Here is a 20,786-nt window from a genome sequence, read left to right as displayed (position 1 = left end):
TCACCGCGGCCCCGGAGCTCCGCCCGCCGCGGCCGGCCCCCCCAAGGTACGCCTTCGCCTTGTCCTCTCCAAGAAATGCCTGCCCCCTCCCGTGCATTCCCCTAGCTGTTGCCGATGAAACCGCGCCATGTGTCCGGTGCCCTCTCCTGTTCATTCCTCCCTAGCCGGTAGTACAAATCAATTAACATCCTGCATCATGTGTGATGAGTCCGGTGTCCTGGATGATCGGGCACTGACCGTGGTACAGTTCTCTTGTTGAGAGCTCGACGACGTGTCGTTGCGCCGAGGTGGGGGCCTGATTTTCGCCTGTACATGGCATAAATTCCAACCTATGGATGTTCATTTATATCCATATAAAATGCATCAATTATTTTACTGTGAGACGATGATCGGTTCAAGGGACACCGTCCTCGTACGAGTGTCGGGGTAGGGCTGCCGTAGAATTTCCTTTGTGATGTGCAAACAGTTTTGGGAGCTAACTGCAGGCCTGAAACTTCTAGTGGGCGTTATCACACCCATCTGGCAGGAAACATCTTGTTATCTAGTAGTATAACAGTGTGCGATCTTCCTGGCATACAGGAGCCAAAATGGTTGCTTCGTGTGATCGCGTATTATGGAACAAACAGTAGTTGTGCAATCAAGAAATGGAACATGATCTGATTCTGATCAAAGTAAGTACTGTAACATCTACTAAAAATTAAGACTTTCTGTAACTGCATAACTGATATTCAACTGCTTGCTTCCACTAGCGTCAATGTCAGTGAGACCAGTGTTCCAGGAATAATTATATTTCTTCTATATAATTCAGTTTTCAGAAAAATACAAAGGGTTACATTTATACTAGTGGCTAAGCCTCCTAATGGAAACAACGACTATCGCCAGTCGTATTCAGTTTATACTACTGAAAGACAGCTGCCTACGCAGTTTCCATTGTCCAGCTTGCATCCTCTCTGTAGCCTCGCAACCTATGACCTCGTCAATGAGGTCCCGGAAGATGGATCTTTCAATGTCCAAAACCATGCCTTGTAGCTCACCTTCAGGGCTACCCCAATCTTTCATCTCATACAATGCATCCTCAGATAATGGTATGTTTTCATCCTCATCCTCTTCGGAGCATTTCGCTGCCGAGCTCTCGGATAAGAGCCTGTCGACCTCTGTGCACAATTCCTTGAAAAGACGCCACCCACTTAACTTCCTTGACCGAAGAAGTTTCGCCGTTCCACTTGCAGAGCTATAGATGTTCATCTTCTGAGCTATAATTTCATTTACCAGATCGAACACAATTCTGCGATGAAGCTTCTCCATGTTAGGGTCAGAACTCTTCTTAGCTCCGGTAACAGCCTGAATCGCTGAAATGAAGTGCGGCTTTGTTTGCTCTAGAATGAGGAAGAGCTCTGGATTGATCGGGCAGCTGGATGGCGAAAGTTGTGCAGGCATCGCTGCGAAGCTAAGTTCCTTGTGCAGAAGACCAGATGCTAAGAGTATCTCGTAGATATACTGGTGATCTTTGGAGTTTGCAGCTTCATCGTTCATCGATTGCAATTGTTCAAGTTTCTGAATGAGCGCCTCCAGGTTTTCTGGTTTGATCTGGCTGACTTCACTGCTCGTCTTCGACTGCGGCGTGTCCGGCAGGCTGTTTGAATTCCAGCATTCGTCTGAGGTATGCGTCTCGCCATCTGAACAATCAGAAAAAGGATGTACACATATTAAGGAACCAATGCTTGACACAACCACAGAAAAAAATAATGTACCAGACAGAAATACTGAATCTGCTACAGACAGTTAAACTGAAACAGACATGTACATGGATCAGACTGGAGATATGAATTCACTGTACTGCTCTGTCTACATGATTCACTGAACCACACACACTAGGTGCATCTATAAAGGGGACACTGGTGGGCACATCTACACTAGCAATGCATAGACACCAGAGGACATGCATCATGCTGCTGCATGAGCGAGTGCAACATGTGGGGCTTGCGAAAATAGCACTGTTCAGCACCAGCACATCAGATGCAACTATCAATATGATGTGGTTCCTCCCCCTCCCACTCCCACTCGCAGGACCACGAGCTGCCTCTGGTAGCCTTAAATGCAGATTATCTGTCACTAGCGGCATTGGTATGCTTACAGCTAACTATGTTTGTCCTTTGCATAGCACTGTGTGCTTCTGAATTGAATGGGACCAAATAGTAGGACCTATTATGCCATTGATCTTACAGCTGGTGGCTATCGATTATTACTAACAAATTGGTGGTTTATCTATTATATGTCATTGCAAATGAATATGCAGGAAAAATGCTAGATCAACTTCTCACCTTTGAATGAATCTGAGATACTTTTATGGTAGAAGGATGTGTCGAGGACCGACACGGGGCTCAGGGCGTTCTCCAGTGAATGGATCTTGTGATCTGAACCCAGGATTGAAGAAGGGCTCTGAAGAAAATGAGAAGTTCCGTTAGTTAGTGTTAACAATGAGCATATGAAGAAAAAAATACTTAGAGCTGGCTGGTTTCTTTCATACTATATGATTATATATCTATTTATCTGTACCTTTTGGCTCGGTGTTTTTGGGTCGACGAATGATGATCTGGCAACCAGAGGACTTTGACAATCCATTATACTGACGTCAATCTGCTTCGCCAAGCTGATCCTTCTTCCTGGACTCTGCGAGGCCTCATTGTCACGGTTGCTCCTCACTTGAGAAGGCTTTGATCTTGTTCTTCCTCTTGGGGATGCTGCTTCATTTGACTTCTTGCTTGGAGACTTTGGTGAGACCGGGGGACGAGACCTCCTCTCCGACTCTGCCTTCCTCTGCACTAACCTGGGGCTTGATGACCCTGTAGGCCTTGGCGAGCTCGCTCTGCTGGCAGGTTCGTCAGACTTGGATTGAGCCCTTGCAACGCGAGAATGGATCTTCTCATTTGTGCTGGCTTCGCTCTTGTCAGTGAAGGATGAATCTCTGGGCTGCAGCTTCCTGAGGCCTCTCAGCCCTGCAAGGGGAGCAACTGAGACCGCAGGCTTCTCGGTGGTTCTTGATGACTTCATGACTACAATGGGAGACTGGAAGCTTCTGGAACTGGTGGTGGCTGAATCCTCTTCTTGGCTCTGAGAAGCCACTGATGCGGCATCACCATCGTTGTTCTGGTGCTTAGCATCCTTTGCATGGAACACACCCAGAATTCTGAGAGCTCTGAAGTCTTTGTTGCACTCCGAGAACTCGAGCCCACCAAGCCTTCTCTCTATATCGGCATAGAGAGATGGGGTTCTTGGCCTCACCTTAGCGTCTCGGCATTGTGAAGCCTTGCTGTTGGTGACGCTGACGCCTCTCTCCTGCTGCCTCCAGGGAGCAGCTTCAGTGAGAATTCTTGGAGGAGGTCTTGTTTTCAGTGCTGAAGGCTCGTTTTTCGGCAGGGAACCACACGCATCCTGGCAATCTCTCCTGGGCGAACGCGATGGACGCTCGCTCCGTGTGGCTTGTGCTGCTGTTCTTGGTGATCTTGCAGGCTCGTAGCTATCAGCGACCAGCATCCCCATAGCATCTGGTGCTTCTTCCAACCCCATGAGCTTGGCGATGACACTGTTGGAACGCCTGTGGCCCGGGGAGTCTTGAGGCTTCAGAGTGTCCAGGAGAGAGTCATCGGTTCTCCTGTAACTGCAGCTCTTCAGACGTGAACTTGGGCTCAGAGACTCTTTCCTGCTGTCCAAGGACAGCCTAGGAAGCTCTTTGGCCCTTGTGGAAGAAGGCTTCTTGGCTTCTTGGGTTTCAGCCGGCCGCAGGAGCCGCCGATCGTCGCATGAGAAGCGCGACTGCTCCGGGAAACGCCTACTGGACTCGACGACGTTTGCGGGGACGGCCTTGGTGGTCCTGTCGATGCTGATGACGTAGGTTCCGTCCATCGATTTGGAGAGCAGCAATGGCCTTGGCGAGTCCTTGTACTGCGCGTTCCTTCTTGCTCCATTCGCTGTGGTCATGACAGTTAACCCTCCCGAGTCCCGGTTGATGGAGTCCTTGACGATGTCTCTGAAACCGACGTTCGGCTGTGCGGTCTTGGTGTCCATGTCAGCGCCCTGCAGACTTGGTGAGCTCTTCGGTGGCCTCTGCGGAAAGAGTTCTTCGTTGATGTACGGTAGCTCCTGTTGAGCTGATTTGCTGCCGTCGATCGACGAGAAAGAGGAGCATGAAGAGGAAGAACAAGAAGCTCTTGATGACTCTATTGAGAGGCTACTGTTCTCGGTCATGCTTTTGCTGAGTGTTTTCTCCTGCAAAATAAACCGAAAGGTCAGGTCCTCTCCTTGGTTTTCCTGCCAATAAAATTAAGTTGATTTACTCCAGATTGGGGAATCACCAGAATGATTTTGGGGGTACTTGAGCTCTGCACTGGAACATTGCTGCTGCTTTCTGGTGGAGTACGGCCTGGACAAAAATGAAAGGACATTAGAATAGTGGTCTAAATTTTAAAACAGAGAAAACAGAGCACTTTATGATCCTATCATGGTAATAATAATAAAATGGATGGATTTGTGATGGGATAAAAGGTGATGCCTTTTTGTTTCTATTCACCATTATTGTAACATGAGAAGAAAAAATATACTCAGCTGTTAACCTATCATCTTTGATTAATCTACCATCTCAAGAATGTTTTCTTAAATCAAAAGTTCAGCTGTCCTCTTCAGTTCAATTAGAAAAGAAATTCAGTAATCAACTGTTGGGCTGTCCTCTTCACTGAAAATAGTAATGCTACTTCTGGATACAATAACACACATAATCGCCTGTCACCATGTCAATGCCCGGCTCATATAGTGCTAAAAGTGGTTAGGCGCTGTCACTGAACATTCTTATTTCTAATGAAACGCTTTTGAGATCAGACTCATCAGATTCTTCTTTGCTGTTTATGTACTGCTGCAGCTCTAGATGTTCTCCTTGCAGTTCTAGCAGCAAACTTTTTGAGCTTTGGCCTTTTGTCTCTTGTCAGCAAAAATGCTTGAAATAAAATCAGGATTTTAGAAACTTGTTTTCCGACCTAAACTTTGGGAATCTACCGTGCTTTTTGCAAGAAAGAAAGTTTCTACCATTGTCGTACCGTTTTATTTACTAACCATTTTGGTTGTTGTTTTTTTCTGAACCTATCAACAACTGTCCATGTTACCCAACTCTGGATGGCAGTCTGAAAGGACTTGTGTTCAGCGAACACAGCAAGCAATCTCTCTGACAAAGGAAAAACCACTTGATGGCTTTCTGGCATCTGGTCAACGATGGCAGAACGAGTTGCAGCGCGCGATTCAGAGAGCGATTAAAAAGCCGGAGACTATCCGCTAATTAAACCGAAGATGATGAAACCGTAAGCAAGAAGAAGATTACGCCAGAGCTCGATGGCAGTGTGAATGTGAATGGAATGGACACAAGGTGGCAGGAAAGCCAACGATGGAGATGGTGAGGTAGGTGCCGGGGTTACCTGCGGGCAGTCTCTTCTGCTGCGGCTGCCGCCCGCCGGAGCCGGCACCGGCGCCGGCGCCGGCGCGACGCGCGGTGAGCATCCGCTGGCGGTCGAAGATCTGGAATATGCCGGCCATGCAGCCCATCTGGCGGCGGTCGAACTCCGGCATGTCGTCGGCCAAGGCGTTGAGCACCCTCCTCGCCGCCGGCATCCCCCGACGCTTCCAAACCGATCAAACGCCGGCCCAAACGAGACGGCCGCCGCACATTCACCGCTCACAGCAGGCCACACGCACGCTCACCGTGCGGCAGCGGCACCCTGCCGGAGATAGCAAAAGCAGGAGAAGGTTCTGAAACCAGCAGGAGAAGAAGAGGCAGCGGTGTGTGGATGGATGCAGGTGCAGATATAGAAGTGTTGCAGGCTCTTGGGATGGGCGTTGTGAGTTCGGCGGAGGAATGTTACTACTTATGATGATGATTGCGGCGTCACTCGCTCATAGATAGAACATGCAGAGGCTTGCTCGGTTCTCGTGACCTGGTGAGGGGAGAGGACGGGTTGGATGGATGGAGGGAAGAGGGAGCGAGGGGGGGCTCGGGGATTTTAAGAGGGAGGCGCGTGAAATAAGAGAGGGAGGAGCCGAGGAGGGAGGGGGTGGGGGGCATGGGGTGCTGGGGTGGGTCAAGCCGTGTCTCTGGTCCTGCGCGCGCGCGCGCGTCCATCACAAGCCCATGTGCGCGCTGATCATTGCGGGTGCCCGGGCGCGCGCACCGGTGCGTAAATCTGGGAGTGATTTTAGAAAAACTGGTTTAAATGGGTTGGTTTTTATTATGGGCTTGATTGGTTTAGGTCTTATTGGGCTGAGCCTTTCTTAAGTTTGGTTTGGTTTCAGTTTTGAGAGGAACCAGTTTGGGTATAGTTGGTTATGGGCTGAAATCATTTGATGCATTATGGGCTACAAACCATGGGTACAACCCGGTTCGCTGCGTCCAGTTACCCACACGCTGCCTGCGGTGCTGCCCTGCCTCTTCCGGTCTTCCCCCGCGCCGCACCTGCTCCCCTGCCTCTTCCTTGCGCCGCCGCCTCGCCGTCACCCTCCGGCGCCGCCCCCTCCTTGCGCTGCCGCCTCGCCGTTACCCTCGGGCACCAAGCCCTCCTTGCGCCGCCGCCTCGCCGTCACTTCCTTGCGCCACCGCCTCGCCGTTACCCTCGGGTGCCGCCCCCTCCTCCGTCGCGCGGCCGCGCCACCTTCCCTTCGCCGGCAGGTACCCTCCCTCCCCCGCCTCTCTCTCTCCCTCTCCCTCTCCCTCCCTCCCTCCCTCTCTCTCTCTCTCTCTCTCTCTCTCTCTCTCTCTCTCTCTCTCTCTCTCTCTCTCTCTCTCTCTGTCTCTGACCGGCTCCTCCTGTTGACCAGGTCCTGCTCCTCCCGCGACAAGGTGCTCCGGCGGCAACGACGGCAAGGTGCTCCGATCCTGCTGGTCCCCTCCTCGTATGCAACAACAACAACAGCAACCAGGTTGATTCCACAGCTTTTTCCTACTCTTGCAGATTTTGAATGTGTCGTGCAGAATTGCAGATGCACTGAATTCAGATATCAATGCAAGCTAAAAAACAGGGGATAAAACCATTGTTCCATGTTCCAGATTAGAAACTGAGAGAAGAGGGAGATGAGTCTGTTCTGGTTTGGTTGCTGACTGCACAATCTGAACTACACATCTCTGAAAATATATTACTCTTGCTCTTGAAAGTTTAGAGCTTCTGTAGTGTTGTTCTATAAATAGATGTCCTGCTCACTTGGTTGTGTCGCATAGATGTGTAAGTAAGAATGCAAACTGAACCATAATATCAGGCTTGAAGATGCACATCCCTAATAACAATGATCACAATAGTGCAGCATATGTGCAATTTTGGCCACCGACTTTTGGCCGGGTTCAGATCAATGGCCCCTGGGATGAAGCTAAACTCTGCTTTGATATAACTGAATGAATAGCAGCACTAGGCTTAATCAGGAAGTTACATGTGCACAAGATTGATTTCACTGTATGTATCTATGACTGATGTACAGCTAGTCTCTTTTGCAAGTTTCCATGTGTATGTACATACTCTTGACTTGTTAGTTGCAATCTTGTTATGGCCCTAAATTCTTTTAAAGCAATGTGGCCCCTGTTAGTTGCAATCTGTAACATATTAGTAGCAAAAAATGTATTTTTTGGATATAGAACTCCAAAACCAATGCACACCTGAACCACTGAATAACCATTTCCAGAAAGTTAAGTGAATGGGCAAATGTTAGGGCCTCACATAGGTAGTAACTCCATTCATGATGACAGTAACTTGTTAGGTTCTCTCTTCTTTCACTACCTTCTTGCTTTATATTCTACCATTTTCTAACAGTAAGTTTCCACATATTTTCCCCCTGCAGTGTGCTATAAAACTTGAGGCATGTCTACGTCAGAGGGTTCGGAGACTGCTGATTTCATGGATGAGGATACGAGTCAAATACCACATGTTAGAAGGTCCAAGGTATGGGAGCATTATGAAGTAGATTTGGTTCTCGTAGATGGTGATTTCAAGGCTGTGTGCAAATACTGTGGAGCGCAACTTCACACCAAGTTTGGGACTAGCAGTTTGAGGACCCATATTGCAGAGGCGGTGCGCGCGAGCCGGTTCCGCCGGCATGTGATCTGTGTCAGTCCGCACAGGAGTTTTCGTCGAGCCGGAGACGGAGCCGGAGCACGACGCCGGCCGGCGGGGCGGCGTTAAATGCCCGTGACGACGCGGGCGCCGGGCCAGAGCGTACGTGCAACCACCGGCACGCGCGCGCCGACCGTGTACCGTGCCTGGCTCCGGGCGCTGGACACGCAACGTACGTGGCGTACTCCCCATTGGGTGATGTCGTTAGGTTCCTGCTGGCCGGCCTCCGCGGATAGAATAGAACGGGTGGATCGACAGCTCACCGGTGGGGCGTGGCCGGTCGGCCGTGCCGCGCTTCGCTGCCAAACCACGGCGAGGGATGACGGGAGAACGACGGGCCGGCCCCCCGCGGGCACGACCTCTGCCTGGCGCCTGCTCCCATACGTATACGTACGTCAGTGCGACTGGGATACGTACACGTATACGTACGTACAGCCGCCATACGATATACCTCAGGTCTGGCCGGATCCGCAAGTGCGTGCGTACGTGACAGTGACGCCGTGTATTTACCCCAAGAGGTAAATCCTCTCCGCGCTTTTGGCGTGACGATGCATGACGGGGAGGGAGGCAGGCGGAACCTGTGCGGTGTACCAGCGTACTTACTTCTCCGTGCACGCACGCACGCACGCACGCACGCTCTGTGGACGTGGATCCATCGGCAGATGTATGTCACGGTGAATCGGTGATCGCTTTTACTGCCGCCTGCGCCTGGGGCCCCTTGGCCTGGACTCCTGCATGGCTGGGTTAAAAGCTCTGCCTTTGGCAAAACTCTCGGTTCCCGCCATCCAACAGAGATGAGGAGATCTGAAGATGGATGGATGGATCCGAAAGCGTGTTTGGACAGGACAGTTATTACGAGGCAGCATGTTAGTCTGGTCACAATGGGTAAGAACATAGTCTAATAACTTACACACTTTTTTAGACCATGTTACTACCTCCACAGTGGGTAGGAACATCTATGTAGTGTCGTGCAACAATGTATTTATTAGGTTATAGACTCATTGTTTCTTAGAGTGTGTGATGTTCCGGTAACTTAGCTAGTTACTATAAGCACCTCTCTCTTTATTAAATATGTGACACATAAGCAAAGTTGTATTGAAGTGTGTGATATTACTCCTAAGTTCCTCCCCATTGTGACCAGCCTTACGTACGGCCAGCTGATGGAGTTTAATGCGCTTTCAACGAAAAGGCTCGCTCCAAATTCAAGTGACACGGTGTTAGCGGTGATGCAGTGTCAGCTGGCTGATCGTTTGCTGGAGCGTGGGGAACGGCTTCGAGCCTACTAGCTAACACGAGGTAGGTTCATTAACCTCGCATCGGTGCCGAGATACTATCACAGTGATAAGGTGTTTTTCTAGGTTTTGTTAGGGTTTGTATCGTGCTCGGAGACGAGGCAGTGATGGCTCTATGTAGATGGATTAAGGTTCTTCCCGTCTAGCCCTTATTCCGGCGGTGCTTCTTGCATTGTTGGAGGGCATGTGGAGGTTTGTCTCCGGCGGATCTTGTGGTATTCGTTCAGTGCTTGTCTTCGATGGATCCATATGGATCCGGTCTTCATTCGTCAATGGTCATGTGTCTATTTGTTGGATCCTTTCGACTTACGCTTCTCTTCATCAACGGCGATTGCGGTTTTGGTGTGCTGATCCCGTAGCGCATTAGCACGGCGATTTCCCGATTGTCTACTACAATAAGGTTTGTCCCGCTTCAGTGCGAGAGGCACATTGCAGTGCTTGTGGTCGTTGTTAAGTGGTCTACGGACCTGAATATAATTTTTTACTTCTGTTGTTCTTTGTACTACCTTGACAGTTGATGAAAACTAGATCGAAAGATTTTTGAAAAAAAAAAGAAGAAAGGTGGTACACAGGCGTTACTGCTCAATCGAGCTTGTGTAATCGACCAGTAATATAGCACGCCACCCGTCGTCCACCGATTTTTTTCTTTTTTTTTCTAAAAGGGAAATAAACCCGTCGTCCACCGACAGGTGACTGGTTTTAGGCCAATCAAGAAGAAGCATGGCTGCAACAGCGAGCACTCTCATGCATGGCGCTGCGGACTCCGGTGGTCCTCCGTGTGTCGCCGCCACACACACACACACAATAAGTCCCAACGCCAAGATCCACCGATCCAGACGCGCGCAGGCGCGCGCGCGCAGGGGAGCCGGGTAGACGACGACGCGAGGGATTCAGCCGAGACGTGCGCAAGCGGCACCACACCGTCCCGGTCTGCTAGCTTGCTGCTGTCGCCATGGGCCATGGCGTATACCAGTAACTTTCTGCGGCAGCAAACTTACAACAGTACAGTAACAACCTCTGCCAGTAGTAGAGCGTTCGTTGATTTCTTCCCTCCAAACTCAAGCAAGCTAGCTAGTTTGTACTTAGGCCAACTCCACCGCGTGACCCATTCGATCCGTTTTTGTCCGTTTGGGGTAAAATACGACCCAGCGGTAATACCCAAACGAACAGAGTTGTCTTTTGGACACTTTTATTTGTCCCGCTAACCTCAAACCTGGAGCAAACCTGGTCCAAGAATGCTCCCGAACGGACAGAAAACGGACGCTCTCCTCGCCTCTCTCGTCCGCTCCCGTCCGCCGCTGTCTGCCCTCTGGCCCACAAATCAGTGAGACCGAGAGGTTGGGACGCGTGCGCGGGCGGGGCGGCGCCGCGGCGAGGGCGCGGCCGAGGCTGGACGAGCGCGGACGGGGCGGCGGGGCGGGGCACAGGCGGCGCCGAGGCAGGCGCGGGCGAGGCGAGCCGCAGGGGCGTAGGCGCGGGCGCCGGCGGGTGCAGGCGGCGCGGTCGGGGCGCGGCGCGGCGGGGCGCAGGCGGGCAGGGCACAGGCGGCGCGGCAGGGCGCGGGTGCACGCAGGCGGGTTGGGGCACGAGCGGACGCGGGGGCGGCGGGCGTGGGCGTGCGTGGCATGGGCGGGCGTGGCGGGGGCGTGGTGTGGGCGGGCGCGGCGCGGCGCGAGCGTTGCGTGGGCGGGCGCGGGGGCGGGCAGGACGGGGAGGGCGGGCAGCAGCAACACGGCGGACGGGCACGAAAGGGCAGCAGCAGCACGGCGAGCGGGCGCGAGCTCCGCAGCGGCGCGCCGGCCGGCAGGCCGCGGCGGGGATACGGGCAGGTGCGGGCCAGAGCGGATGAGCGGGACGTGGCGCAGAGGGCGCAAAGGGCGCGCGGGCGTGGCGCGGGGCGCATGGCGCGGCGGGCGCTGCTCGGGGCACATGCGGCGCGTGCGGGCGAGCGCGACGCGCATGGGGCGCGGGCGGGCGAGGCGGCGGCGCGCAAGCGGCGTGAGCGGGCGCGCGCGGTACGGCGAGGCGGCGGCGCGAGTAGGCGGTCGCGGCGGCGTGCGGGCGAGCGCGGCGATGGGCGTCGCGGCGGCGAGCGGGCTGCAGGCCGCGGCAAGGGCGAGGCAGGGCGGCGGCGAGCTCGCGGCGAGGCGGGGGTTCGCGCGGGGCGGCATGGCGAGCTCGCGGCAGGGCTCTGGGTTATGCGTGGCGCGGCATGTCGAGCTCGGGGTGAAGCGGGACGGACAATTTAGGGTAAAAGAGGTCTTCTGCGCGTTGGGTGCCGATGCCCCATATGTCTGTTCGTCCCCCGGATCTCCGCTAAATTGCACCCCAAACGGATAAAAACGGACGTCCGGATGGGTTATGAATGGGTCACGCGATGGAGTTGGCCTTATGTGTGTGTGTGCCGTGGTAGTTGTCTCTGCATGCGCCGCCTGCGCCCAGCTCAGAGGAGGGAGGGAGGAGCATAATTGGTTTGCTGCTAAAAATTGGCATGCCAATGTTTGGCATTGTGCCAAATAAACTAATTGGTTAACTACGAGTTGTTTTGCCTTTCTCATATAAAGTTGTCAATAGTTGGTAAGTCTCGGTATTGCCAATAGTTGACAGTGCCAACATTTGGCAAGGTAAATATTGGTAGCAAACCAATTATGCTCAAAAACGCAAGCTAGAGAACATGCCCATTGAGGCGCCGGTCGGTGGGGCCCCGGGACCAGTGTAGGTGGATCTGGGAGCACCATGGGCTGCGGCTCTGCTGCTTGCTAGTACTAGTAGTTGTGTGCTCCGGGAGTTGGACCAGCCAGTAGCTATCCTAGCTTTGCTCTGCTCGCCGCTCCATGATCGGTAATCTTCTCTATTCTCTTGTCCTCGTGGTAAATTAGTGTCAACGAAAAGCTGTGCTCAAGCCAGGTGGGTCGTGCAAATGATTAGCTTGCACAAACGTGAACACATGGGTTAGTAAAACAAGCCAGTCCTAGGTTTGCACTATGAGCAACCATTTGGCAGGTAAAAAGCAAAAAAAATGTGTGGGAAGAGTTAAAACGTAATAAAACTGAACAAAAAATGCATGTTAGATGACCAAGAAGAAAGTCTCGGTTGCCGAATTTGAAAAGATTCCCATCCACGAGGCACTGGGATTTCAAAACTTGGGAATTCAATGGTGGTGTGGCCTTGTTTAATGAGGTGGAGGAATCTCGCCGTATTAAAGGCGTCCGTTCGTCCGTTCGTTAGATTTCCCGCCAGCTATGCTTTCGGGTCCTACTACGTGTGAAGGAAAGTGGGCAACGTCTCTCTTCCTTCCCGCCAATTCTATTATAATTTCTACGCCAAATTTTATATGCTTAGAAAGGAAGAGAAAATAGAGGGTATTTATGAACATAGGTGTGATTGTACTCAAGGACACCTGATTTTTATTTGAACTTACTCAAGGACACCTGATATAATCCTAGAAAAAGTGAAGGATAAGTTGGCACTGAACTAACAATGTGCCGACCGGTCAGCGGCGAATAATCAACATGCATGCATCTAGCGGCACCTCGTCCGTCCAACTCGACCCCAAGCTCCCAATAGCTAGCTGAAGGCGACGAGCGAGCCCGCTCTGAAAACCTGCTTGGAAACCGGTCAGAGACACACACGCGAGCACAGGGTGTGGACTCTGCAACTGCAGCGATACACGGCCGGCCAGCGACGCATGGACTCCATTGCACCGGGCGCAAAAGTCTCCTCTCCTCTTGGTGCGGAGTGCAGCGACCGTGTATGGTGGGCTGCAGGCAGGCGCCCAATATGGAGAGCGACGCCGACGATGGTGCTGCTCCGCCCTTACTCCGGGACGAGCAATGGAAGCCTCCTCCTCCTGCCGTGTCACGTCCCCGGCTTGCGGGTTGCTTTCCGGGCTGGGCAGCGTCGCTAGCGCCGCAGCTGGCCGGGTTCCTTCTCCCTTGCATGAACCTGTAGCGATCATGATCCATCCGTCCTTGCATGCATGTTACTGGTATGTACCGTTGTCGATCACCGCGAATGCTCTCGGGAGAGTCGCGGTCACTTTCCGCGGCACTGTCGGGAGTGTGAGGATGCATGCGTGCTTGCTTGCTCCAGCGCAGTAAATCTTTCCTTCTCTTTGATTTCATCTACGCACGAAATGCATATGCTCTGCGTAGCACCGGAATAGTAGCGCCTAGCTAGCGTACGTGTGGCTGCTTTTGTGTGCTTGTAGGATGTAGTAGGTTCTACCTTCTACGTCAGCGGCATGGGGAGAAGAAAAGCCAGTAGAGGTGTAGGGGTTTTTTGGTTTTGGTTTTGGAAGGACGTGCGGAGTGGAGTGAAAGCGTGCACGCGTGCAGCAAAGTATGTGCGCGCGCGCGGCGGTACAATTTTGACAGGTGAACGATCATGCGTTTGGTGAGCTTTCAATTGCTACCATCGCTGGTTGATGGGTCTAGTAATATTTACATGTAATTTTTTTTATGCATGAGTCCATTCGGTGTATACAAGACACAGTGTATTCATTCATCTGTATGGTCAAAGTGATACTTTGAAAGGAGTGTATCCACACGCACACAAAAACCCTATGGAGTATATTCACCCATAGAACCCTACAGATTATATATAGACCCAATCATGGAAAGGAAGAAGTCAATCAAGTGATGCAAGAACCAGGAATTAAAGGGGCGTGCCAAATGACCATGATTGTTAACCTAACAATAGCAAAGCGACCCATGCAATGCATGTGACCGTCGATATTCCTACGTTGAGTTTTGGAAGTGTTTATGTCTCGGTCGACTAATTCATGGGTTGTTTTCTGAATTTGTACAATGTTAATCTAAAATAATGTTTACAAAAGTTTTTAAATTTTCTTCATCTCGTAAAAAAATATAATGGTATCTCAGTTGACCGAGAATTAACTGATTCTCGGTTGATTTCCAAATATGTTCATGGCAATCTGGAAGATGTTCCACCATATTGTAATTATGTATTCATCTAGCGCAAAAGTTGCAGCGTTTGTTCCGAGAGTGGAAAAAACAGAAATCTTGCACATATCTCAATGCAAGATCAACGGCCCTTTGTGTTGATTGTAATAAGTTGTGCATTTCATCATATAAGTAATTGTCGCAAGCATTATATATGTGATTAAATTAGTAATAGGATCCTCGCACCCCAAAACACTACCAGTATCTAAACTTATGTGTCGATCATATCGTGTATTCCCTCCGTTTCAAATTACTCGTCGTGGTTTTAGTTCGAACTAAAACCACGACGAGTAATTTGGAACGGGGGGAGAGTACATGTGAATGGGTAGCAACTTGTTCTTTTCTGCAAATATGTTTCCAGATCAACTTTAACTACTGTCATTGAGTTTCTAATCATTACTGGCAGCAGTCAAGTGTAGCCCTCTATGTTCCTTCAACGAAAAACAAAGGCAACGAAAAGATTGCCATGACGCACTGACGCATCTCCCCCAACCAATTAAACCAACCATTTTCTGCATACTCCAAGAAAGAACACCAACCTTCTCTAGAAAAGCACGACCGCCTTCTTGTTTAACACGAGATTCGCAGCTGTGATTTTGATTTCTGACAGCAATTAGTTAGGGCTTAATAATTATCTCGTCGGTATTTGGTGTGCCGACACGAACGACGCAAGCTGCTGAAGTAAGCAACCTGCCCCCCTGCAATTGCAAACAAACTAACCTGACATAAAAAACACAAGTTGCAAGATCTTGCAGGTGAACATTTTCTAGAGAATCTAGCAGGTGGCAGGTGCTGCATCGACATCATAGCCGTATATTTGAACTGACACGGTCACGCCTGAAAAATATTTTTGAGAAAAAAATAACTGTGTCGATCGGAAAAGTGTTCAAACAAATGTGCATTTATCCACTAGACAAAACAAGTTGTGGTGTTTTCAATGAAAAATGTGTACATTTGTGTGCAGTTAAAACGAATGCACATATCCTTACTACAAAAATATATTTCTGCGGCGCAGAGTATGTGGCGGACATCCATCTACCTACGCCTCTCTTGTAGTGCCATTTTCTTCACGAGTAATTCTAGCATGTCGCCCAGGGGTTCGTGGCCACATGACGTCATCCATATTCCAAGCCACTTTGTAAATCACACTCTAATTGTTTATTATCGAAAGGAAGGACATTTAGCTGGTTTATTAAAAAAATGCCTGTCACATTCGACCCCCTTTTATGGCACAAATAAGATATATTTCAGAAAAAAATGTACGTGCTTAAATCATCTCACTATATTACAGAATGTGTACAATTTAATTTATAAGAACTTGGAAATGCAACTGTTAGATTTTATTTTTTTTAGTTCCCTTTGCGCAAATGCTAACACAGCTAGTTATGTGGTCGAGGTATCTGTCCGTCGTCTATTGCATGGGCTGTATGTGCCTGTACATTTTGGATCAATGATAGTGCACCATGTTCCTCATCGCTCTTATATGCACTCCAATACTCAATCACCAAGAGATTATGCATTATTATCGCAAGTTGCATCACAGTCACATGACAGGGCATGTGGCTCTTAGAAGTTAGGACCATAATTTTTGGGGAAGCTAGCTAGGTTTGCAGAAATGTTCCTGGAATAATTGAGCAGCACATGTACTTTGCACGTACCATCAGGAAAATATTTCCTCAAAAAGGCGGCTTTAACTGGTTAATTTATTTGCTAGGAATCTAACCAGTTAATAGTATGTGGTTTCATTTTAGTTCCGCAGTTCATTCCCTGTTATATAATTGTGACGTTCTTTGTATAGGCACAATCGTACAATTCCTGTACGTGTATTGTTGTATTATTGCCAAGGCAGAAACAGCCTGAGATGATCCAAGCAAATTATCCAGCCTGGCCGCCAGCCGTGTATGTTTGCAAAGATTCACTCAGCCATATATACCGGCTTTTCTTTCAATATTGCTATATATGCTGGTGTGATTAAACCAGAGAATCAAAGCATACCGTACAGCTCAGGAATGTACAAACAAACGACTATATACGCCACTTTCTCGTTGTACATTGACATGATTAAATGGGACAAAAAGTACAGCCTGCACCTCTCAGGAATGTGCTATAAATATGAAAGTTCATTGTCATACGCTGATATGATTAAATGGGACAAGAAGTACACCGTACACCTCAGGAATGTACATACGAGGAGTATAATTGAAGAACCAGATAAGGCACACGATGTATGATAGATTGAGCAAGTCCTTGCACATACGTGCGCCCATGTGATTTCCCAATTCAAGTCGAGGCGATTTTCAAACATAATTTCATACAATGTTATGCTGAAATATTTCTGTTCATCTTTTCACATCAGTTTCGTCGTTCAAGTGAGCTAATTTGATGCATGAAACTCGATACATGGTTAAATTGTGGTCTATGCCAATTATGCAAAAGATAGCTGAAGACAGTGGCCCACATCATTTTCCCGTGTAGATAAAGGTGGAGATCAAGGCATGGATGGTGCTCATACATGTCAACACCGATGCATGGAACAACTGCGGCTCCGTCAAGGCTTGGTGGCATCACACGGTGAACGCCGACGCCAAAGTTAGGAAAGGCATCACATCCCTCATCATGTTGGTATCGTGGAAGATTTGAAATGAGAGGAATGCGAGGGTTTTTAGAAAGGTGACGTCCATACCAAATGTAATTTCGAACAGCATAAAGGCTGACGCCGTGCTTTGTGCCGGGGGGAGGGGGTGCACCAAGTTTGGGTTCTTTAATGCCACGAGAGTAGACTAGCTGCTCCTGCTCCGAATGTGTCCCTCTCAGCTCAAGCTCATATGACTTCGGAACGGACAGTTAAATTCAAAAAATTATGTATTTATTTTTGTGTTAAAAATTGATAATTATGTTTGAATGCTTGCAAAGTTTCATCATGAGATGACATTCTTGGAAGCCGTCGCAAGAAAAATCAACACCCCAAATGCTTTTGAAGACAATTTTTTGGAGCATTGTTTTTTTACGTCTTCCACGAATGTCATTTCATGTTGAAATTTTACAAGCAATCAAAACATTTGTCAATGTTTGTACAAAAAAAATTCAGATATTTTATAAGGAAAACATTTTTCATCATGCTGTTATAACCAGATGCTGTAGATAACTTCTTCTCCCTGCCAATGGTGTGCTCATTGACCCCTCCCTGCATGGGCATGTGCCCGTACAGACGATGCACCTATCTCCATCCAGCAATGGGCTGCCCCGGTTGGTGCGCCAGAGATAAGGCTTGGGAAATTGCGTGGGAGCAGTTCCACGTGCTCGCCACATCCCACGTGGTTCCTGCCTGTGCGCCAGCATGGATCGGAGGGCCGCAGCCACGCAGAATCTCCCCGGAACCTGGCCCGGCAACGATCAGGAAAGCCGCCTCTGCTTCCCCGTGGACTCCTCGGTCGCGCTGGCTGGCGTCTCTCCGGGGGCAACTTCTGCATGGCTTTCCGTCAAGTTCCTCGGCTCTGCGCTGCGCAGCCCGGCGACCGGCCGGCCTCGTCTCTTCCCACGACAGCGCCTGCATCTTCCACGTAAATTAGGGGGTAGATTCGTAGACCAATACGGCTGCTAAGAACCTAGTATGCATGTACGTACGATTCGTAGACGATAAGGCGGAATAAAACCACAAGAGGCTGCGCACATGGCATGTTCCGGAGTGCATCACCGGCCGGCCGGCCGGCGTCGTGGCTACATCGGCCCATCGGCATGGGACGGCATGTGCATGCACTTCGCCGCCCGGCCCCCGCCACTAACAACCATGGGTGGCTCGCGCCAGCTTTGCTGGCTGCTGGCCCTGCGGGGGGCTCGTAAACTTGCCGTTGTGATCACGACAGCTCAGTGCATGCATGATACGAGCGCATTAATATGGCTAAACGAGCCCGAACAAACGGGCCGCGCTCCGGCCATGTGGGATGTGGTGCCCCGTGGGCCCATGGCGCGGTGCATGCATGCATGCAGCCATGCAGGGTTCGGCTTTGAGATATCGACCGGTGAAATGGGGGCAATGGGGTGGCCGGTCGGTTGTACGTGTAGTGTAGTGCGTGGGAGCTTTCGTACGTTCGCGTTTGCTGTGCATATATGCATGTCAAGTGGTGTTGTCATTGTTAGTGGTGTTGTCATGCCATGCACTACTGGTGGTTGCGAGGCTGCGATGGAGGTCGTGCATATGCACTCGGTCTGTCGGGGTTGATGTGCATCCTCACCTCACGTACTCCTGCCAATGGAGTACCGAGAGTTGCTGATAGGTGGATGAGTTGGACTAGACTGCTTTTGGTAGACCAATGAGGGATTGCTAATTACGGGGCGGTGGAGAAGGTCATGGTGGCCAAAATCGAAGAATCGGTTAGATGGATGGAGCCTTAGAGCCGATGGAGTCAGTCAGGTGTAGATAACTCGCAGGAACAACAGTAATAAGTGGGGGCGGCAACACTGGAAGATTTCATTTTTGGTGGTACTCCTAGGGTGTCGAGTCGTGACTTTCATGGTGAAAACCTAAGGTCTGACCTTCATTGGTTGTGCTTGGCGATTTCCTTGCCGAAGGACTTATTTTAAGAGTGGGGACTTTCTCCAGGGTGAAAACTTAAAATCTTGTGTCGGGTAACGACAACGCTTGTGCACTGTTTCTTTCTTGGAGGCGTTGCTTTTGGAGGCCTTTTATGTTTTTCGGGTGTTGTATTAGGTGGTGGTAGGTGTGTTGCTGTTGTGAGGAGTCGATCGCTATAGCGGAACCTTTCTTTTTTATTTATTTTATTTTCTTTTTTGACTGTGTGTATTCTAGATGTTTTTGTGACATCTTATAGGTGCAGAAGCTGGGTATAATTGGTATTTTTGCGATATTAATATATTCCATTTTCAAAAAAAAGGTCTGGTCAGCAATCTCAAACCAAATAGTGGTGGATCAACATGTTTAAAGCACGGCGGTTTATGTCATCACAGGAAAAAAGAGCTTTGTTTGAGCTACCAACCAATTTTATATACTGCAATCTACAGACTGGATGTCGGGACGTGGCACTTGGAGCCCTCAACCAAAGAGTGGTGGATCAACATGTCCGGAGCTAATGTCCCAAATAGAGTGGCATGGCATCCACTAGTAGAAAAAGGGTCTTTAGTCCCGGTTCATAAGGGCATTTAGTCCCGGTTTTGGAACCGGGACTAAAGGGTCGGTACTAAAGCCTCCCCCTTTAGTCCCGGTTCTTACTAGAACCGGGACTAAAGGCCCTCCACGTGGCCGCTGCCTGGAGGTCCACCTTTAATCCCGGTTGGTAACACCAACCGATACTAAAGAAAATTTTATGATTTTTTTTGATTTTTTTTAGAATTTTTTTGAATTTCAAATTTCTGAATTATTTTAACCTCTAATCTCTAATCACCCCTCATCACTGCTCAATTTAACCATTAATCCCTCATCATTCCAAATCATCTAACTTCCTGAACGGTCACCCATCCTCTCACTACTCCAGCCTGAGCACGCTTAACTTCCGGATTCTATTCTCCCTTGTTTTCAAGTCTGCACTTGTTGTTTTCCTAACAATAGTAAGATGTAAATCCTATTAACCCTCAGGAATTTAGCTTGAGCATTAAGTCACACATTTAACTGTTTGAGTTTGAAACTATTGTTCTAGAAATCAATAATTATTTAGTAACACTAATATTTCTTGAATAAGTAGTTTGGCCATAGTTTGACCCTAGTTTGACCACAGTTTGACCATAATTTGACCAGATTTGACCAAAATTCAAAAAACTGAAATAATTATTTAGTAACACTAATATTTCTTTAATAAGTACTTTGACCACAGTTTGACCATAGTTGACCAAAATTCAAAAAAACTGAAATAATTATTTAGTAACACTAATATTCTTGAATAATTATTTAGTAACACTAATACTTCTTGGATAAGTAGTTTGACCATAGTTTGACCAGATTTAACAAAAAATAAAAAAAAATGAAATTTGAGCATAACTTTTTTCCTTTTAGAATTTGGGGATTCTAAAAAATTGCAAACAGGCCGTAGGCGGTCTCCATCGGATGCGGATTTTCGTTCTGAACATTTTGATATATTATACGTTTTTTTTTACATCGTATGCAAAAATTATAGCCGTTTTACATTTTCCCTACATTTTTTGCAAAACATGTCCAAATTTAAGTTTTTAAATTTTCCTAACTAGTAGATGTAGTAATATAACTACCACTCGAAGGATTTTATTTTTTGAAGTTTTTATCATTTTCTTTTGATTTTTTCAAAACAAAAAAGGCGATCCGGGGGGGGGGGGGGGGTAGAGTTTGAAAATGGGACCTTTAGTCCCGGTTCGTGTCTCAAACCGGGACTAAAGGTCTAATCTTTAGTCCTGGTTTGAGACACAAATCGGGA

At 49.1% G+C, this 20,786-nt stretch overlaps 2 protein-coding genes across 2 annotated transcripts; one reads left to right on the top strand and one right to left on the bottom strand.

Moving 5' to 3' along the window:
- Nucleotides 1-772: 772 nt before the first annotated feature.
- On the bottom strand, nt 773-6,043 carry LOC123188013 (protein LONGIFOLIA 1). The gene is made up of 5 exons (XM_044600042.1): nt 5,460-6,043; nt 4,353-4,420; nt 2,557-4,266; nt 2,322-2,439; nt 773-1,676 (listed from the first exon to the last, which is right to left on the bottom strand). Exons 1-5 carry the CDS (start codon nt 5,650-5,652, stop codon nt 889-891), a joined length of 2,877 nt encoding a protein of 958 aa, XP_044455977.1. The 5' UTR covers nt 5,653-6,043; the 3' UTR covers nt 773-888.
- A 38-nt stretch (nt 6,044-6,081) lies between these two features.
- On the top strand, nt 6,082-9,840 carry LOC123188017 (uncharacterized). Its single transcript, XM_044600045.1, has 4 exons — nt 6,082-6,703; nt 6,853-6,954; nt 7,861-7,961; nt 9,274-9,840. The coding sequence occupies exons 1-4, from the start codon at nt 6,389-6,391 to the stop codon at nt 9,416-9,418; spliced, it is 663 nt and encodes a 220-aa protein (XP_044455980.1). The 5' UTR covers nt 6,082-6,388; the 3' UTR covers nt 9,419-9,840.
- The last annotated feature ends 10,946 nt before the right edge of the window (nt 9,841-20,786 follow it).

This window comes from Triticum aestivum, chromosome 2A (assembly GCF_018294505.1).
Source record: "Triticum aestivum cultivar Chinese Spring chromosome 2A, IWGSC CS RefSeq v2.1, whole genome shotgun sequence".
Lineage (NCBI taxonomy): Eukaryota > Viridiplantae > Streptophyta > Magnoliopsida > Poales > Poaceae > Triticum > Triticum aestivum.
This window is presented reverse-complemented; position numbering and strand designations above follow the sequence as displayed.